This window comes from Lissotriton helveticus, chromosome 10, assembly GCF_964261635.1.
Source record: "Lissotriton helveticus chromosome 10, aLisHel1.1, whole genome shotgun sequence".
Taxonomy (NCBI): Eukaryota; Metazoa; Chordata; class Amphibia; order Caudata; family Salamandridae; genus Lissotriton; species Lissotriton helveticus.
The window spans coordinates 868,525,501-868,544,895 of NC_136071.1; the positions used below are offsets into that span (position 1 = coordinate 868,525,501).

Here is a 19,395-nt window from a genome sequence, read left to right on the forward strand (position 1 = left end):
AATAACCTATGGTTTTTTCAGTGAATTTCAATGGTTTTTTAATAGCAAATAACAAAAGCTGTAAAATGTATTCTTCTTTTAAAGGAAAAATATATTTTATATGTATTTAATATGATTTTTTTATGTATATAAATTTTTTGAGGGAACAAATTTATCAACTATCATCCTGAAGAAGAGTGTGGGGGAAAAAAAACAAAGAGGAGGACTAAGAGGAAAGAACAATCAGTTCAAAAATACAATTGCTTTAAAGCATGAAGTGCTTTTCCACACATTTACATTTAAATAACCCATATTAGAACATACAAAATATCTACAGAGGAGACGGTGTACATTGAATTTTAGACTCTTCATTGGTACCTACATGTTGGTACTTACATCACCCACACAACACAACAACCGGGACGCTGTCACAGATATATATATTTTTTTGAACGTTAATTTCTCAAAATCCACTGGAGCACATATCTTGAGACCTAGCAAAGGCACATCGGGCAAACAGTCTCTACAATTTTGCCAAGTTTCATAGAAATCCATTCAGCCGTTCGAGCTAAAAGTGAGTCCAACCGCCCTATAGAAAACTCAATGTTAAAAACACGTTTTGGGACCCCCCTTTTTTCTCGACCCCCGCCTGACGAAACCCCACCAAACTTTCAGGGGACGCTCAGAAACAAAATGTGCCATTTTCCTGAAAAATTCAGCCAATTCCGTCCATCAACGCCAAAGTTATTCAACATAGAATTTTCAGAAATCCCTATTCAAAAAAATCCTAACTATATATACCTACTGGCGACCGCCAGTAGGTAATATATATATATATATATATATATATATATATAACATTTCTATGGCAAAATGAAACCCCTCATTTTGTTCCTTTTCAAATTAAATGTATTAAGTGTTACCACTTTATTCCAATCAAGATGACTTCAGGTGTGCCATACTTTTGTCATAAGTAAGACTGTTAGCGTTCTAGTTGTTCTTTAGAACACTCTGGGACATTCTGTCATTGGGCTATAGTTGGGCTACATCTGGCTGATATTTGGGCTACATTTGTTTTTTTTTGTCTCTGGTGGCCATCTTTGGGCTACATTGGGCTACATTGGGCTACATTTGGGATCTAACATATATATAGCCCAATGTAGCCCAATAAATATTTTTCAAAGTTAATTTTCGTAAAAACCACTGGAGCATATATCTTGAGACATAGCAAAGGCACATCGGGCTATCAGTCCCTACAATTTTGCCAGGTTTTGTGGAAATCCATTCAGCCGTTCGAGCTAAAAGTGAATCCAACCGCCCTATGGAAAACTCAATGTTAAAAACACGTTTTGGGACCCCCCTTTTTTCTCGGCCCCCACTTGACGAAACCCCCCCAAACTTTCAGGGGACGCTCAGAAACAAAATGTGCCATTTTCCTGAAAGTTTCAGCCAATTCCGTCCATCAACGCCAAAGTTATTCAACATAGAATTTTCAGAAATCCCTATTCAAAAAAATCCTAACTATATATACCTACTGGCGACTTCCAGTAGGTAAAATATATATATATATATATATATATATATATATATATATATATATATATATATATATATATATATATATATATATATATATATATATATATATATATATATTCACTGAAAAAACCATAGGTTATAGACCATATATAGTTAGGAATTAGCATTTGAAAAACCTTATTTTACTCACACAAAACCATTGAAATTCCATATATAGTTAGTTGCACTAACTATATATCGCGCACCCGCAATCCACTGCTGATCATGTCACATATTACATCATTCATGACATGGTCAGTGACATCACTGATGACATCACTGATGACATCTCAAATGACATCACTGATGACATCATCCAGTGACTGTGTGTTTCTGTAAAGTTTAAATATGTTTTAGATATTGAAGAATGAGTAGATGTATAACTGTCTGGACGAAGGATTTAGTAGGTGCATGACTGAATGTATGAGTGAGTGATTAAATGTGTCTCACTGAGTGCATGGGTTAGTGACTAAACTGTCTTAATTTGTGCATCATTATGTCTGTTGTTCTGTAAACTACTGCATGTGTTGATCAGTAGCTATATGATTAACTATATGGGTTATTGATTGATTGTCCAAGTATTTGTATGGGAGACTGAGTGTGTGTGTGGCTGGCTGGGAGGTGTGTGACTCTGTGCAGATCAATGTGTACTTGTATCAATGATTGTATAAGAAAGTAAGTATGTGTTACTATATGTTTGAAAATGTAAGGTGCTCTATGTTTAACTGTATAGACAAGAAAATGGAAGTGTGATTGATTCTTTACAGGACTGACTAGGTGTGTGAGTAACTCCATGGATGAGTGGCAGAGTGTGAGTGTCTGTATAGGTGTATGAGTGCATATGATAGTGTTGTAAAGATGAGTGATTGTATATATGAATGATTGTATGGGTGAATGAGTGAATGTGTGTGTAGACGTAGGAATCAGTGAGTACGTATGTAGTAACTAGTATTGGTGTGTCAATGGTTTCAAAAATTATACTCTGTATTTAACACTGGGTGAAACAGAGGTTATATTAAAATGTGAGGAGATGCATTGTATTGTCACATGAATGATATCATCAGTGATGTGGTCATTGATGTCAAATGAGATGTCATCAGTGATGTCATCAGTGATGTCATTTGAGATGTCATCAGTGATGTCATCAGTGATGTCACTGACCATGTCATGAATGATGTAATATGTGACATGATCAGCAGTGGATTGCGGGTGCGCGATATATAGTTAGTGCAACTAACTATATATGGAATTTCAATGGTTTTGTGTGAGTAAAATAAGGTTTTTCAAATGCTAATTCCTAACTAAATATGGTCTATAACCTATGGTTTTTTCAGTGAATTTTCAAGGTTTTGTAAATGCTAATTCCTAACTATATATGGTCTATAACCTATGGTTTTTTCAGTGAATTTCAATGGTTTTTTAATACCAAATATCATAAGCTGCCGAATGTCAAGTACGTGGTAAGTGAAAACATTTTCGTGTTTATGCACACTGATCTGCTTTGAATGGTGCCCCCCCCCCTCATTTCTATTAGGAGTACTCTCTCTTTGCAGATAGTGAAAGGTAGTTAACGCAGGCCTTTGCCCCCGTTGTAATCCGTCGTGCCTGCTTCTCTCTCCATTTGATTGATTGTTATCCAAGTATTTACTGTTTTAGAATTAGTTCTCTTTGGTTCATTCTCTATTTACAAACAAACACAGAGTCGCAATACTCTGTTTAGTCTTTGCAGATAACGAAAAATCGTGTAAAAAAAAAAGAAAAAGAATCGAGCAAAATCAGTAGGCCACTAATGGGATCTCTTTTTGACCTCGCTAAAATAGAAACATTAGGAACAACCCCTCATGACAAATACAAAACTAGTGAGATGAACTGAACTCCACACAATGATGGCTGCAAAACAGCTCGGCTCCGCCACCCACCCCGCCCAAAATAACGATAAAGAGCGGCTGCCATGATTGGTTGCGGAATGGCCACAACGGAGCTACGAAATGGTGCTGCTCTCATGCTAACCCCAGCTTCGGTCTGAAACATCCAGAAACACTGTAGACTACCAATTCGATCAGTTCCGGTAGCGCCCCAATGTAACCCGGTAGAGAAGAACTAGCCCTCCCCTCTTTGACTGATGGTTCTTGTTGCCTGTCCCTTCTGTTGTCATTTAACAGAACTATTTAGCCTGCTGAAAGGGGTTGTGTTCCGACCGCTGGTTGGTGGAGACATTTTGACTATATTCTGGACCTGCGTTGTCGCGTAATGCGTCATATGACGCGCCGCGTTAGCGCATCCGGAAGTCATCCGGGGCGCGCAGCGCGTAACGTAAGCATAACAAGTCATGTGACTTGTTAATAAAACTTTTCATTGGTTCATTTTACTTTTCTTATTCTAATGATGAAAGGCTTGGTCATATGACCTAAAAATTACGCTTTTAATTACTTCCGAACATTATTTTCTCTTAAATAGATGTTATAATGTTCCAGGCTAATGTACTTTCCCGGAAATTTTACAACTGTCCTGCAAGTAAAATATATTCTTTTTTCGAGAAAAAGAGCGTTTCTTCGTCCCATGACGGAGCCGTTGAGCAAAAGAGGGTCGACCTGCTGTCTTAGTCGCCGATACGCCTGAATATGAGATTCTTATCGATCACTTTATGTTGCAGGAATAGAAAACACAACAGCCCTTGACCATTTATCTTTACTGCGTTCCTTCGTATTATACCTTTTACCCTTCATGTAATTGGTCTGCTTTATTTCACTTGCCTTTTAATGATTCTAAAACAGTGACTATTATTAAAAACTTTACCAATGTATACACTACTACCATGTTTTCTTTTAAAAACCTTTATTGTGAAAATTTCATTATACAAATACGAGCCTATAACCACGTGGGCCTGCCACGGAGCAAACTGTAATCGTATATGATGAATAGACATTTACACTGTAGAGGAACGTAACGGGCGGGCCATTAGGTTGCAAAAACTAAGGTGTCTAACAGTTACGGAATCGGTGGACGTACATTTTATAATTAAAATACGACAGGGCCAGTTACAATAAAATTATCTAGATATACATTTGCGGGCAAGTACCATGGGTGACGTTAATTCGAATTTTCAACAGTACAGTAATCAATAACACATCAGAACTTAATATCAATAGGGATGTCGAAATATTCAATCAATTCTCGTCCCCGCCCGCCATGTGCTTCAAAACTGCATACGTATCTCGTGATTTCAAGGTTCTGCAACCAGTACACAACAAGGAGTTACGAGTCCCATTCATTCCGGCGCCATTTTGGGCGAGGACGGGCATGTCCAGGATATAGTCAAAATGTCTCTACCAACCATCGACTAGGATGATGTTCATATGCTGTATTTATTAGAGTAACACTCATCTGCCCACATGAAATTAATTTACCACAATCTAAACATGTCATTTTAATCTTTCCAAAGTTCTTCTAAATATTTGGGACCGTTTCCCTTGCCTCTGAAGCTCTCAGTGCCACTTCTTTGATGAATGTACTAGCAGGTCAGGGGTTCTCCTCCAAATCTCTCTTTTATGCAGCACTATAATTAATTGGTGCCACCTCTCCATATGACGATGCATGGTATAGTTACCACAACTATATATTTTTTCGGTTCCTCTGGAGAGTTCATCGTGGCAGATGAAGCGTGTAACATACCGGGCATTTACCTTTTTTTGCATGTACAGGAAAGGAAAAAAAAATCGAGCGTCCGAGTTCTAAGGTGTCCCAGGACAATTTTAGTGGACCAGGCCCAAATCCAAAGAACAGGCCGCCATTTTGAGAGTCCTCTTGCAGCCGCCTGTCGCTGTAGCATCAAGAGCAGCCGAAACTCAGCTGAATGGCAACTGAAACGGTAAATGGGCGCCCCACTACATTTCAGCATTGTAGGATGACCACACCAGTACAGCAACTTGCTAGACATCACCTCAGTGCCATCCGGATCTCGGCGCCCCACTGCAGATGAAGTGCCTCTCAACTATGAAACCACCACGGTGACATCCGGATCTTGGCGCGTTGTGCTGCCTTCGGCCTATTCGCACATCGGTCCGCTACTGACGCCATCTCACAGGCTAATGGGGTGACCCACGCCGAGTTTCAGCATTGTAGGATGACCACACCAACTTGCTAGACATCACCTCGGTGCCATCCGAATCTTGGCATCTCAACGCCTAGTGGTATCTTCCATACAGAAAATATTGTTACGCTGCCTTTGGCCCCATTCGCACATCAGTCCGCAACTTAGACATCACCTCGATGCCATCCGGATCTTGGCATCTCAGCGCCTTGTGGTGTCAGTCAGAAAATATTGTTGCGCTGCCTTTGGCCCCATTCGCACATCAGTCCGCTACTGACACCATCTCACAGGCCAATAGGGCGCCCCACGCCGACTTTTACCATTGTACGATGGCCACACCAGTGGCACAACTTGCTAGACATCACCTCGGTGCCATCCGAATCTTGGCATCTCAACGCCTAGTGGTATCTTCCATACAGAAAATCTTGTTACGCTACCTTTGGCCCCATTCGCACATCGGTCCGCAACTTAGACATCACCTCGGTGCCATCCGGATCTTGGCATCTCAGCGCCTTGTGGTGTCTTCTACTCCGAAAATATAGTAGAAAATATTGTTGCGCTGCCTTTGGCCCCATTCACACATCAGTCCGCTACTGACACCATCTCACAGGCCAACAGGGCGCCCCACGCCGACTTTTACCATTGTACGATGACCACACCAGTGCCACAACTTGCTAGACACCACCTCGGTGCCATCCGGATCTTGGCATCTCAGCGCCTTGTGGTGTCTTCAAATCAGAAAATATTGTTGCGCTGCCTTTGGCCCCATTCGCACATCGGTCCGCTACTGACGCCATCTCACAGGCCAACAGGGCGCCCCACGCCGACTTTCAGCATTGTAGGATGGCCACACCAGTGCGGCAACTTACTAGACACCACCTCGGTGCCATCCGGATCTTGGCGCGTTGTGCTGCCTTCGGCCTATTCGCACATCGGTCCGCTACTGACGCAAACTCACAGGCCAACGGGGCGCCCCACGCCGACTTTCAGCATTGTTGGATGGCCACACCAGTGCGGCAACTTACTAGACACCACCTCGGTGCCATCCGGATCTTGGCGCGTTGAGCTGCCTTCGGCCTATTCGCACATCGGTCCGCTACTGACGCCATCTCACAGGCCAACGGGTCGCCCCACGCCGACTTTCAGCATTGTAGGATGGCCACACCAGTGCGGCAACTTACTAGACACCACCTCGGTGCCATCCGGATCTTGGCGCGTTGTGCTGCCTTCGGCCTATTCGCACATCGGTCCGCTACTGACGCAAACTCACAGGCCAACGGGGCGCCCCACGCCGACTTTCAGCATTGTTGGATGGCCACACCAGTGCGGCAACTTACTAGACACCACCTCGGTGCCATCCGGATCTTGGCGCGTTGTGCTGCCTTCGGCCTATTCGCACATCGGTCCGCTACTGACGCAAACTCACAGGCCAACGGGGCGCCCCACGCCGACTTTCAGCATTGTTAGATAGCCACACCAGTGCGGCAACTTACTAGACACCACCTCGGTGCCATCCGGATCTTGGCGCGTTGTGCTGCCTTCGGCCTATTCGCACATCGGTCCGCTACTGACGCAAACTCACAGGCCAACGGGGCGCCCCACGCCGACTTTCAGCATTGTAGGATGGCCACACCAGTGCTGCAACTTGCTGGACACCACCTCGGTGCCATCCGGATCTTGGCGCGTTGTGTTGCCTTCGGCCTATTCGCACATCGGTCCGCTACTGACGCCGCCTCACGTGCCAACGTATTTTCTCCGCATTTTACACCCTATGCCGCATAACAGGTCATGTGACTTGTTTATAAAACTTTTCATTGGTTCATTTTACTTTTGGTTTCCTAATGATGGAAGGCTTGATCATGTGACCTAAAAACAACACTTTTCATAGGATGAAAACTTTTTTTTTTTCCCAAACGATGAAAGCCCCACCTTGTTTCTGGATGTTTCAGACTGAAGCTGGCGTCAGCATGAAAGCACCACCATCTCGTAGCTCAGTCGTGGTCATTCCGCGAGCAATCATGGCAGCCGCTCCCCACCAGAAGCCTGCAGGAGTCGGAGCCCCCAAAACTTTTGATGAATTCTCAAGGCGGAGGGGACGCTTTCGAGAATGGGGTCCAAGACCTAGCAGACAAGCGTCCGATTTCCAAGGTGTCCCAGGGCCATTTCAGTGGACCAGGCCCAAAAAGGAAACAGCCTGCCGCCATTTTGAGAGTCCTGTGACAGCCGCCTATCGCTGCACCGCAAGAGTGGGCGCAACTCAGCTGAATTGCGGCTTTTGACACAGTGGACCAAAAACGGACGGAATGGCAACTGAAACGGTAAAGGGGCGCCCCACTACAACAGATGACACTCCACCTGGAGAGGCCCGTTCACGCCGCCTCCCCCGGGGCGCTCCACGCCGTTATTCGGAGCAGCATTGTAGGATACCAAAACCAGTGCGGCAACTTACTGGACATCACCTTGGTGCCATCGTTCTGCTGCCTTGGAACTATTCGCGCAACAGTTTGCTACTGATGACCCACCCCCCGCGACGCCCCATGCCGTTATTTGCTGGGTGGCAACTTACTAGACATCACTTTCGTGTCATCTAGATTTCGGCGCGTTCTGCTGCCTTGGAACTATTCGCACAACAGTTTGCTACTGATGACCCACCCCCCGCGACGCCCCACGCCGGAAATCTGGACGTTGTGCTACGTTGGGACTATTCGCACAGCCGACCGCTACTTCGTTGTTTTTCCCTAAAAATGTTTATATGTTATTACTATTTTTGTTTTCTTGTATATATTTATAAATTATTAAAGTTTTATAATCTTACTACTTTGTCGGAGTGCTATATATTTTTAATGTGACACATAATTGTAAAAACTTTGATGTACAAACAGTCATCCCTGGAATCTTCCGCTTCAGGCTCGGTCCCCTCCCCAATCACAATACAGGATGGTTTTCAGATAATAGCAACGCTTCTGCTGTGACGGATCTCATCGAGTGTGGGCCTTGATCTACTATAACTCCTTTCAAGAGGGGTGATTCTTTACAGCTGTGGCCATACACTACATCTGCAGGGCTAGCTGATACCCTAGGACCAGCCTGGACAATCGGACACAGAGGAAAAGGAGTGTCAGAGGGTGCGGTAGTGAATAGGGCGAAAGGGAGGTGTCGGGCGGGCACAGGGTGTGATTCTCAGGGAACAGCAGCGCAGATGGGGGAGGTTTATTACCCATGCATAAGACAGAGAGCGGGGGTGACCACTGCCTGGGGGAGATGCTTGCGAGGGTGGGGAGCCATGCTAAGGATCGACAGCGTGCACAGAGTGGGTCTGGTCAAGGCATCTAAAATGGCTGCCGTGCACGACAAAAGTGTGGCATTTGAAAAAAGACAAGATGGCGCAGACAATGTTTTTCAACACTTCCTGATTTCCTTCGAATCGAACGTTAACAGACGTTGGGGCATATTACCAAAGTTAAGCGATATTTATCCCTAACGATGCTTAGCAACGATTTTTTTACCGTCAGAAATTATCGCAGATAAACCTTGCTATTATCAAGGTTTATCGGAAATACGATAAAAAACGACCGCAATGCATTAATATCGCTGAAAACTCAGCGATATTCATGCATTACCGAGCTAATGCTCTTAGCCATGTTATCCACCTCCCATTGGATAACATGGCTAAGAACTGCTCAGGGCAGGTGGTAGCTTTTGGAGATATTCGCCCTTATCTCGAATATTTCCAAAAGTTGATAATAGGAGATAGCGATGTTAGCGACTGTTACCAGTCGCTAACATCTTGGCATGCCCACTTTGCATGTCATTAGTGATAAATATCACTCACATGCAAAGTGGGGCCCAAGATGGTCGCTATCTTCTACTAGCCGTCGCTAACTGGTGTTAGCAACAGCTAGGTAATACACATATAATTTTATCTCCGCGAAGCGGAGCGCTGTTACAGATATATATCTTGTTTCTGAACGTTAATTTCTCAAAATGCACTGAAGCACATATATTGAGACCTAGCAAAGGCACATCGGGCTACCAGTCCCTACAATTTTGCCAAGTTTCGTGCAAATCCATTCAGCTGTTCGATCCTACCGAGAGACAAGATGGCGGCCGCTACGGACTGTTTGGAATGTTTACAGACACCGGAGAGCCAATCAGCTTCGCTTCGCAAAGCTCCGTAACGCGAAAAGTACGCGAAGCGGTGCGCTGTTACAGATATATACCTTTTTTTGAACGTTAATTTCTCAAAATCCACTGGAGCACATATATTGAGATCTAGCAAAGGCACATCGGGCTACCAGTCCCTACAATTTTGCCAAGTTTCGTGCAAATCCATTCAGCTGTTCGATTATTATTATTTTTATTTTTTTTTGCCCCGCGGGGCCCTTTTAAAACCTCCACATCAAACCTAGGGGGTGAGCGACAATGTACTATGCCCCCTTATGGTCATTTGCCCCTTCGCTTTGGCCTCCTCTTGTCTCTCGATCCTACCGAGAGACAAGATGGCGGCCGCTACGGACTGTTTGGAATGTTGACAGACGCCGGAGAACCAATCAGCTTCGCTTCACAAAGCTCCGTTGCGCGAAAAGTACGCGTAGCGGAGCGCTGCCCGGTCCGCTGTTACAGATATATATCTTTTTTTAAACGTTAATTTCTCAAAATCCACTGTAGCACATATATTGAGACCTACAAAAGGCACATCGGGCTACCAGTCCCTACAATTTTGCCAAGTTTCGTGCAAATCCATTCAGCCGTTCGGGCTAAAAGTGAGGCCAACCGCCCTATGGAAAACTCAATGTTAAAAACACGTTTTGGGACCCCCCTTTTTTCTCGGCCCCCCCTTGACGAACCCCCCCCCAAATTTTCAAGGGCTACTCAGAAACAAAATGTGCCATTTTCCTGAAAGTTTCAGCCAATTCCGTCCACAAACGCCAAAGTTATTAGACATAGAATTTTCAAAAATCCCATAGAGAAAAAATCCTAACTATATATACCTACTGGCGACCGCCAGTAGGTAATATATATATATATATATATATATATATATATATATATATATATATATTTATATATATATATATTCACTGAAAAAACCATAGGTTATAGACCATATATAGTTAGGAATTAGCATTTAAAAAACCTTATTTTACTCACACAAAACCATTGAAATTCCATATATAGTTAGTTGCACTAACTATATATGGCGCACCCGCAATCCACTGCTGATCATGTCACATATTACATCATTCATGACATGGTCAGTGACATCACTGATGACATCACTGATGACATCTCAAATGACATCACTGATGACATCACTGATGACAACATCCAGTGACTATGTTTCTGTAAAGTTAAAATATGTCTTACATATTGAAGAATGAGTGGATGTATAAGTGTCTGGACGAAGGATTTAGTAGGTGCATGACTGAATGTATGAGTGAGTGATTAAATGTGTCTCACTGAGTGCATGGGTTAGTGACTAAACTGTCTTAATTTGTGCATCATTATGTCTGTTGTTCTGTAAACTGCTGCATGTGTTGATCATTAGCTATACGAGAGGCTATATGTGTTATTAATTGGTTGCCCAAGTATTTCTATGGGAGATTGAGTTTGTGTGGGGGTGGCTGGAAGGTGTGAGACTCTATGCATAGATGTGTGAGCAGTTTATTCACTAGGTGTATGAGTTCAAGAGTGCATGTGGAAACAGCTACATGGGCAGTTGACTGTGTGCATGAGTGTATTGATGAGTGAATGGATATCTCAATGCTACATGTCATAGTAAGTACATATGTAAAACACAGTACATGTGAGAGTTGGCATATATAAATAACTGTGCATGAGAGCCACTGAATGAGTGAGTGGTTGTATCGATCATTGTGAACTTGTATCAGGGATTGTATAAGAGAGTAAATATGTGTTAGTATATGTTTCAATAAGTAAGGTGTGTTTAACTGTATAGTTGAAGAAATGGAGGTGAGATTGTTTCTTTGCATGACTGACTGGGTGTGTGAGTAACTCCATGGATGAGTGGCAGTGTGTGAGTGTCTGTATACACTGAGTGTATCTAAGGTTATATTAGAGTCTGAAGAGGTTTATCGTATTAGCACAAGAATGATGTCAAATGAGATGTCATCAGTGATGTCATCAGTGATGTCATTTGAGATGTCATCAGTGATGTCATCAGTGATGTCACTGACCATGTCATGAATGATGTAATATGTGACATGATCAGCAGTGGATTGCGGGTGCGCCATATATAGTTAGTGCAACTAACTATATATGGAATTTCAATGGTTTTGTGTGAGTAAAATAAGGTTTTTTAAATGCTAATTCCTAACTATATATGGTCTATAACCTATGGTTTTTTCAGTGAATTTTCAAGGTTTTGTAAATGCTAATTCCTAACTATATATGGTCTATAACCTATGGTTTTTTCAGTGAATTTCAATGGTTTTTTAATAGCAAATATCATAAGCTGTCGAATGTCAAGTACGTGGTAAGTAAAAACATTTTCGTGTTTATGCACACTGATCTGCTTTGAATGCTGCCCCCCACCCCTCATTTCTATTAGGAGTACTCTCTCTTTGCAGATAGTGAAGGGTAGTTAACGCAGCCCTTTGCCCCCTTTGTAATCCGTCGTGCCTGCTTCTCTCTCCATTTGATTGATTGTTCTCTTTGGTTCATTCTCTATTTACAAACAAGCACAGAGTCGCAATACTCTGTTTAGTCTTTGCAGATAGCGAAAAATCGTGTAAAAAAACAAAAGGAATCGAGCAAAATCAGTAGGCCACTAATGGGATCTCTTTTTGACCTCGCTAAAATAGAAACATTAGGAACAACCTGTTGAAAATAGCAATGCGTATGTACATAAGCGGCGTTCATTTGTGTTCACAGTACCCCTTGTTGATTGTTTCAATCGAGCATTGAATTGTTCGATGTTAATTCTCTTAAGGATCTTCTCTACCTGCAAACGAGGAAGAATAGGAATATTCTCTCTCCCTTTGCAGATAGTGAAGGGTAGGTAACGCAAGCCTTTAACACGTCGTACCTATTTCATTCCTCATTGATTGATTGATTGTCCGAACATTGACTGTTTGGGAATTAGTTCTTTTTGGAGGTATTCCCTGTTTGCAAATAAACGTAGGAAAATCTTTGCAAGTAGTGAAAGGGTACGTAATGCGGACCTTTCTCCCCCGTTGTAATCTGTCATGCCTATCTACTCCCCACTGATTGATGCACCTGTTTCACCCGGACCATTTACTAGACATACGTCATCTGGCCCGACCAGAGAGCACCCCTAGTGAAAAGGACATATGCAATAATAACGAAGTGATCACTGTATCCTGTTAACAGAAACTTTAGCATGAAACAACCTGGAAAGAAAAGAATAGGAAAACGAAAATCAGTAGGCCACTGATGAACATGAACTTTTATTAAACAACGAACAAAGAAACGATAACATAACGTAATGATAAAACCTATTAATGTCCTAGAAACAAGAAAACGTTAAAATATGCCAGTGGTGAGAGACCAGAAAAACAGTAAGAGAAACCAAATCACCCCTCGCTGTCCCACCGCCTGCCACGCCAAAAAAATCGATAGACTAGGGAAAATGCAAGTCAGTAGAACATCCGCCCCCACTCTGGAAACTTCCAAGGTGGGGCAGGGTTCCGGCTACGCCCAACCGGGAGCAGCCCATATAAGGCAGGTCCTGCTGCCACGCCTCGGCCAGGAGATCCTAACGTAGGGTGTAGCCGGAGGAGAGGCCGAGACCAACGGGACCCGGCCAGGGGATTGCCTTTACAACGCTGAACAGTTGCAGGGGGGGGGAATGTCTCCTCGACCCTCCCCTCTCTCTCCCAGTCCGGCCGCGGTGGCCCTTGAGAGTTGCAGGTAGTCCCGCCACATGCTCTTCCGGTCCGGCCACCAACGGTCGGGGGGCCGAGGCCGACGGAATCCGGCTGCAGCCGATAAACCAAGAAACCCGTTCATGGGGCCAGAGCCAGGGGCGTCCGGCCGACATCTACCGGAAGCCCGGCCCGAAGACGGACGGGACACTTCTTCTTTCTTGTATAATTGCTGCAACAACCCTGGGGGGGGATGTCTTGCACATGCCTCCGACCCCCCCCCTCGTCCTCATCGCCTGGTCCGGCCATAACAAATCTCAAGCGAGACGCCGTGGGGTGCACTGGGAGGGAGAGACGGTGCGAACAGGCCTCTCCCGCCTCCCCAGGTGGAGGCTTCCCAGCTGCACCCTCAGCGGTCCAGGCGCCCGGAAAAGAGTTCTTCCACTGTGGCCATGCTGCAACGTCTCGCCCGGCAGGGTGGAGCCCGTCCGCTCATTTGACCCCGCGATCGCCAGTAGCTACCGAACTCTCAAAATGGCGGTCGACCTGGCAAGAGCGGGCCCAGCATAAAGAAATGGCCCGGTCACTGGTTGACTCCACCACCGTAGTCCTCCACGACCTTGAAGATTCTAGAGGAGCCGCGGGAGTCTCCGACCCCCGATGGGGAATGACTGCCATGATCACCCGTGGAGTGACGAAACTGTATCCGCGGGACGTCGGCGCCAGCCTCACTTTGAATTACTAGAATCCTGCAGACCTCACTTCCGGTGAAAGCACAGTGTGACCCGGTAGGAAAAATTGTTGCACCCCCTCCCCTTTTTGACTGATAGTTCAAACCACCGATCCTTTCCTTTGCCCTTTTAACGGAACTTTGGACTGCCTCCCCCTCTTTTACATTTTCTAGAGAAAACAAAACATTAACCACTACATTAGCATAGCAGTTGACACCAGAACTGTTTTCAAATTGAAAACCAACAACATCTTCAACAGAATCCTTTTTGTTTCTGCTGTGACCCTGCTCCAGCACAGGCATTGTCCCCAGCAGTAATTCTGCAATGCCGGTAAGAATAGCTGTGGTGCCTACTGGACTCACTCACCCCCGCGGCGCCCCACGCCGTTATTTGCTGGGCGGCAACTTGCTAGACATCACCTTCGTGACATCCAGATTTCAGCGCGTTCTGCTGCCTTGGAACTATTCGCACAACAGACCGCTACTGACAAGAATATTTCATTATTGGTGCTGTCAATTTCAATAAATCTATTGGATAATTCAAAAGAAATTGCCACGGTCTCTTCGTTGTTTAAATGTTTTTACTGTTTTTGTTTTGTTGTATATATTTATATGTTATTAAAGTTTTATATTCCTACTACTTTGTTGGAGTGCTATATATTTTTTATGTGACACATAATTGTAAAAACTTTGATGTACAAAGAGTCATTCCTGGAATCTTCCGCTTCAGGCTCGGTCCCCTCCCCAATCACAATACAGGATAGTTTTCAGATAGTAGGAACACGTGTGGTGTGACGGATCTCATCGGGTGTGGGCCTTGATCTACTATAACTCCTTTGAAGAGGGGTGATTCTTTACAGCTGGGGCCATAAACTACATCTGCAGGGCTAGCTGATAGCCTGGACAATCGGACACAGAGGAAGAGGAGTGTCACAGGGTGCGGTAGTGAATAGGGCGAAAGGGAGGTGTCGGGCGGGCACAGTGTGATTCTCAGGGAAGAGCAGCGCAGATGGGGGGAGGTTTATTGCCCATGCATAAGACAGAGAGCGGGGGTGACCAGTGCCTGGGGAAGATGCTTGCGAGGGTGAGGAGCCATGCTACGAATCGACAGCGTGCAGAGAGTGGGTCTGGTCAAGACATCTAAAATGGCTGCCGTGCACGACAAAAGTGTGGCATTTCAAAAAAGGCAAGATGGCGCAGACAATGTTTTTCAACACTTCCTCATTTCCTTCGAATCGAACGTTAACAGACGTTGGGGCATATTACCAAAGTTAAGCGATATTTATCGCTAACGATGCTTACCAACCAATTTTTTACCACTAAGCATCGTCAGAAATTATCGAAGATAAACCTTACTATTATCAAGGTTTATCGCAAATGCGATAATAAACGGCCGCAATGCATGAATATCGCTAAAAACTCAGCGATATTCATGCATTACCGAGCTAATACTCTTAGCCATGTTATCCACCTCCCATTGGATAACATGGCTAAGAACTGCTCAGGGCAGGTGTTACTTTTTGGAGATATTCGCGCTTAGCGCGAATATCTCCAAAAGTTGGTAATAGGAGATAGATATCTTGCATGTTGTAATGCAAGTTATTGTGGTATATGGAACTCATACCATAATCTCTCAGGAAAGCAGAAACTGATCCTTTTGGGACCGCCTAAAAAGGCCTAGGGGGTGAGGAGTACTCTACTTTGCCCCCTTTTCACGTTCCGAACTATTTTATTTTACTCTCTTCTGTAATTACACAAAATACCAGCGATAAGATGCATCGGAGACACACAGTGAGAGAAAGGAGGCCGGAGATGAAGAAGACATGTCAAATACACATTGGAGATAATATAGTGGCAGAAGGGAAGTAAATATGAGTAAACTTACCATGTAACATAAAAATGTTGCACTCTATACTATAAGTCTCATTTTATACTACAATCACTTCGCTACAACCTCATAAATTAAAAATAAAAATAAATAATGTCTCAAACAATTTTTGATTTCTAAATATAAATTTATTCTTCAGAATTTTCTAAATTTGAAACAACTAGTAACATGTCCTCATCAGTAATTTCCTCTTCAATCATCTCATCTGGAATCTCCTCATTAAAAGTCTGCAATGATGATTCTTGTAACTCTATGGTCTCCAAACACTCGATAAATTCGCCATCAAGAGATTGATCAAAAAAATCATTCAAGTCATCTCCTCCTTCTGACAATATTTCATTATTGGTGCTGTCCATTTCAATCAATGTAGTGGAATCATTCAAGTCATCTCCTCGTGACAATATTTCATTATTGGTGCTCTCAATTTCAATCAATGTAGTGGAATCATTCAAGTCATCTCCTCCTTGTGACAATATTTCATTATTGGTGCTGTCCATTTCAATCAATCTAATGGAATCATACAAGCCATCTCCTCCTTGTGACAATATTTCATTATTGGTGCTCTCAATTTCAATCAATGTAGTGGAATCATTCAAGTCATCTCCTTGTGACAATATTTCATTCTTGGTGCTGTCCATTTCAATCAATCTAATGGAATCATACAAGTCATGTCCTCCTTGTGACAATATTTCATTATTGGTGCTCTCAATTTCAATCAATGTAGTGGACAATTCAAAAGAAATTGCCACGGTCTCTTCATTGTGAGCCATTTTATTTTGAAATTGCTTGCTGTAAATTGCAGAAAAAAATAATCACTTTCATTTATCGTTTTTAGTAATACATAATATAAAACTAACTTCATCAAGTATTTAGTATAACAGAAGGACTGCAAATAAATAACAGAAAACATTTTTCAAATTATCTTCAAGTGTACAACATAGTTCCCCTTACAAATTAACAACTCACCTTTTTAAAAGTAGCAGAAGTGTTAGTACTGTGTAAATCAAACACCAGAAATTCACCACCAAAAATTCCTCACAAATGTACCTCAGACAGTAGTATCACAAAATGGCTGTGGTTTCCTCTCATTTGACATATATACATAACCAATTAACTTTCATCACACACAAATACAAAACCAAAGTAACATTTTAATTGGTTCTAAATTTCAACACTTTCAAATGTGTTTTCCCCATGCAATTTTCCATAGGACATTTACATACGTCTACAGCCTGAATGGCTGAACGGAATTACACCAAACTTGGCAAAATGGTACATCAAACCTAAGAGGTCAGGAAGGATCTACTATGCCTCCTTATGGTCATTTCCCCCTTCGCTTTGGCCTCCTCTTGTCTCTCAATCCTACCGAGGGACAAGATGGCGGCCGCTACGGACTGTTTGGAATGTTGACAGACGCCGGAGAACCAATCAGCTTCGCAAAGCTCCGTAACGCGAAAAGTACGCGAAGCGGAGCGCTGTTACAGATATATATCTTTTTTTCAACGTTAATTTCTCAAAATCCACTGGAGCACATATATTGAGACCTAGCAAAGGCACATCGGGCTACCAGTCCCTAATATTTTGCCAAGTTTCGTGCAAATCCATTCAGCCGTTCGATTATTATTATTTTGTTTTTTTTTTGCCCCGCGAGGCCCTTTTAAAACCTCCACATCAAACCTAGGGGGTCAGCGAGGATCTACTATGCCCCCTTATAGTTATTTCCCCCTTTGTTTTGACCTCCTCTTGTCTCTCGATCCTACCGAGAGACAAGATGGCGGCCGCTACGGACTGTTTGGAATGTTGACAGACGCCGGAGAACCAATCAGCTTCGCTTCACAAAGCTCCGTTGCGCGAAAAGTCCGCGAACCAGAGCGCTAACCGGTCCGCTGTTACAGATATATATCTTTTTTTAAACGTTAATTTCTCAAAATCCACTGGAGCACATATATTGAGACCTACAAAAGGCACATCGGGCTACCAGTCCCTACAATTTTGCCAAGTTTCGTGCAAATCCATTCAGCCGTTCGGGCTAAAAGTGAGGCCAACCGCCCTATGGAAAACTCAATGTTAAAAACACGTTTTGGGACCCCCCTTTTTTCTCGGCCCCCACTGGACGAACCCCCCCCAAATTTTCAAGGGCTGCTCAGAAACAAAATGTGCCATTTTCCTGAAAATTTCAGCCGATTCCGTCCACAAACGCCAAAGTTATTAGACATAGAATTTTCAAAAAACCCATAGAGAAAAAATCCTAACTATATATACCTACTGGCGACCGCCAGTAGGTAATATATATATATTTATATATATATATATATATATATATATATATAAATATATACTGCATCATTTTACAAAGAATGCCAAAAAAGTTATAATTATTGTCCCTCTACAAAGAAAAGACGCTTTACAGACAGTATTACTGTCCAGTTATTACAGGTCCTTTTTGCTTTAAAAAAAAAAGACAATTTTCTTTAAAAGTCGTTAGTAGTTGAAAGATATATCTAGACACAGTTCATGAAAAAGATTGACCAAATGCCCATGGCTACCACTTTCCATATGAGTCCAGTGAAGACCTATTTTACTTATTATTACAAATGGTCACAGACATTGTGTAAATATATCTTACCTGTCAGTGAGTGGGGTGATAACAAGGCGAGGGGTGTTTCCCAGATATTCATATGAGTATTGGAACTCGGCATCGCAGATGTTCGCAAAACAGTGCTTTAAATTGTCATCAAATCGATGGCGCAATTGTGACAGCCAGGCAAATGCCTGTGAACTTGTTACCTTAAAAACAAATTGAAAAAACATCATTTGGCGACATAGTATTCATTTTGGACAACTGCATTTATTCATTTTTTGTCTGTATAGTTCTGAATAAAATGAAGTAATACATTTAAATAATAAATGTCATTAATCGTTAATGCTATCTAAGCTGCTCTCTCCCCATATCTTAGTGTACAAATGTATCTCGTCCTTTCATAAAACTACAGTTTCACACTTTCCACTTGGCTTATTTCAAGATTGCAAAGTTACACCTCTTAGAAACACCCTGTAGTTCCTTAGTGATATGTAGGTAACAGTTATAATGGAGCGCACTGCGTGTATAAGTAAAGTAATTGCAGATCAAGTCCAATTGGTGCTCAAAGTGGAAAGAGTAGGTTACCACTACTCAAATTCAAGTCAATGATGACTAAACACTAGCAAATATCCACCAAGCACTCGTCTTTCAATTAGAGTCAATAAGATCCAAATGTTCATATGTCTTTATTCCATCAATCCG

General features: G+C 42.9%; 1 protein-coding gene across 1 annotated transcript in view; it reads right to left on the reverse strand.

Moving 5' to 3' along the window:
- DNAH11 (dynein axonemal heavy chain 11) overlaps positions 1–19,395 on the reverse strand; it is a 3,642,058-nt gene that overhangs the window by 1,917,608 nt on the left and 1,705,055 nt on the right. Inside the window, exon 33 of the mRNA XM_078663510.1 lies at positions 18,739–18,899. Coding sequence (XP_078519636.1) covers positions 18,739–18,899 — 161 coding nt within the window. The remainder of the gene's footprint in view (positions 1–18,738; positions 18,900–19,395) is intronic.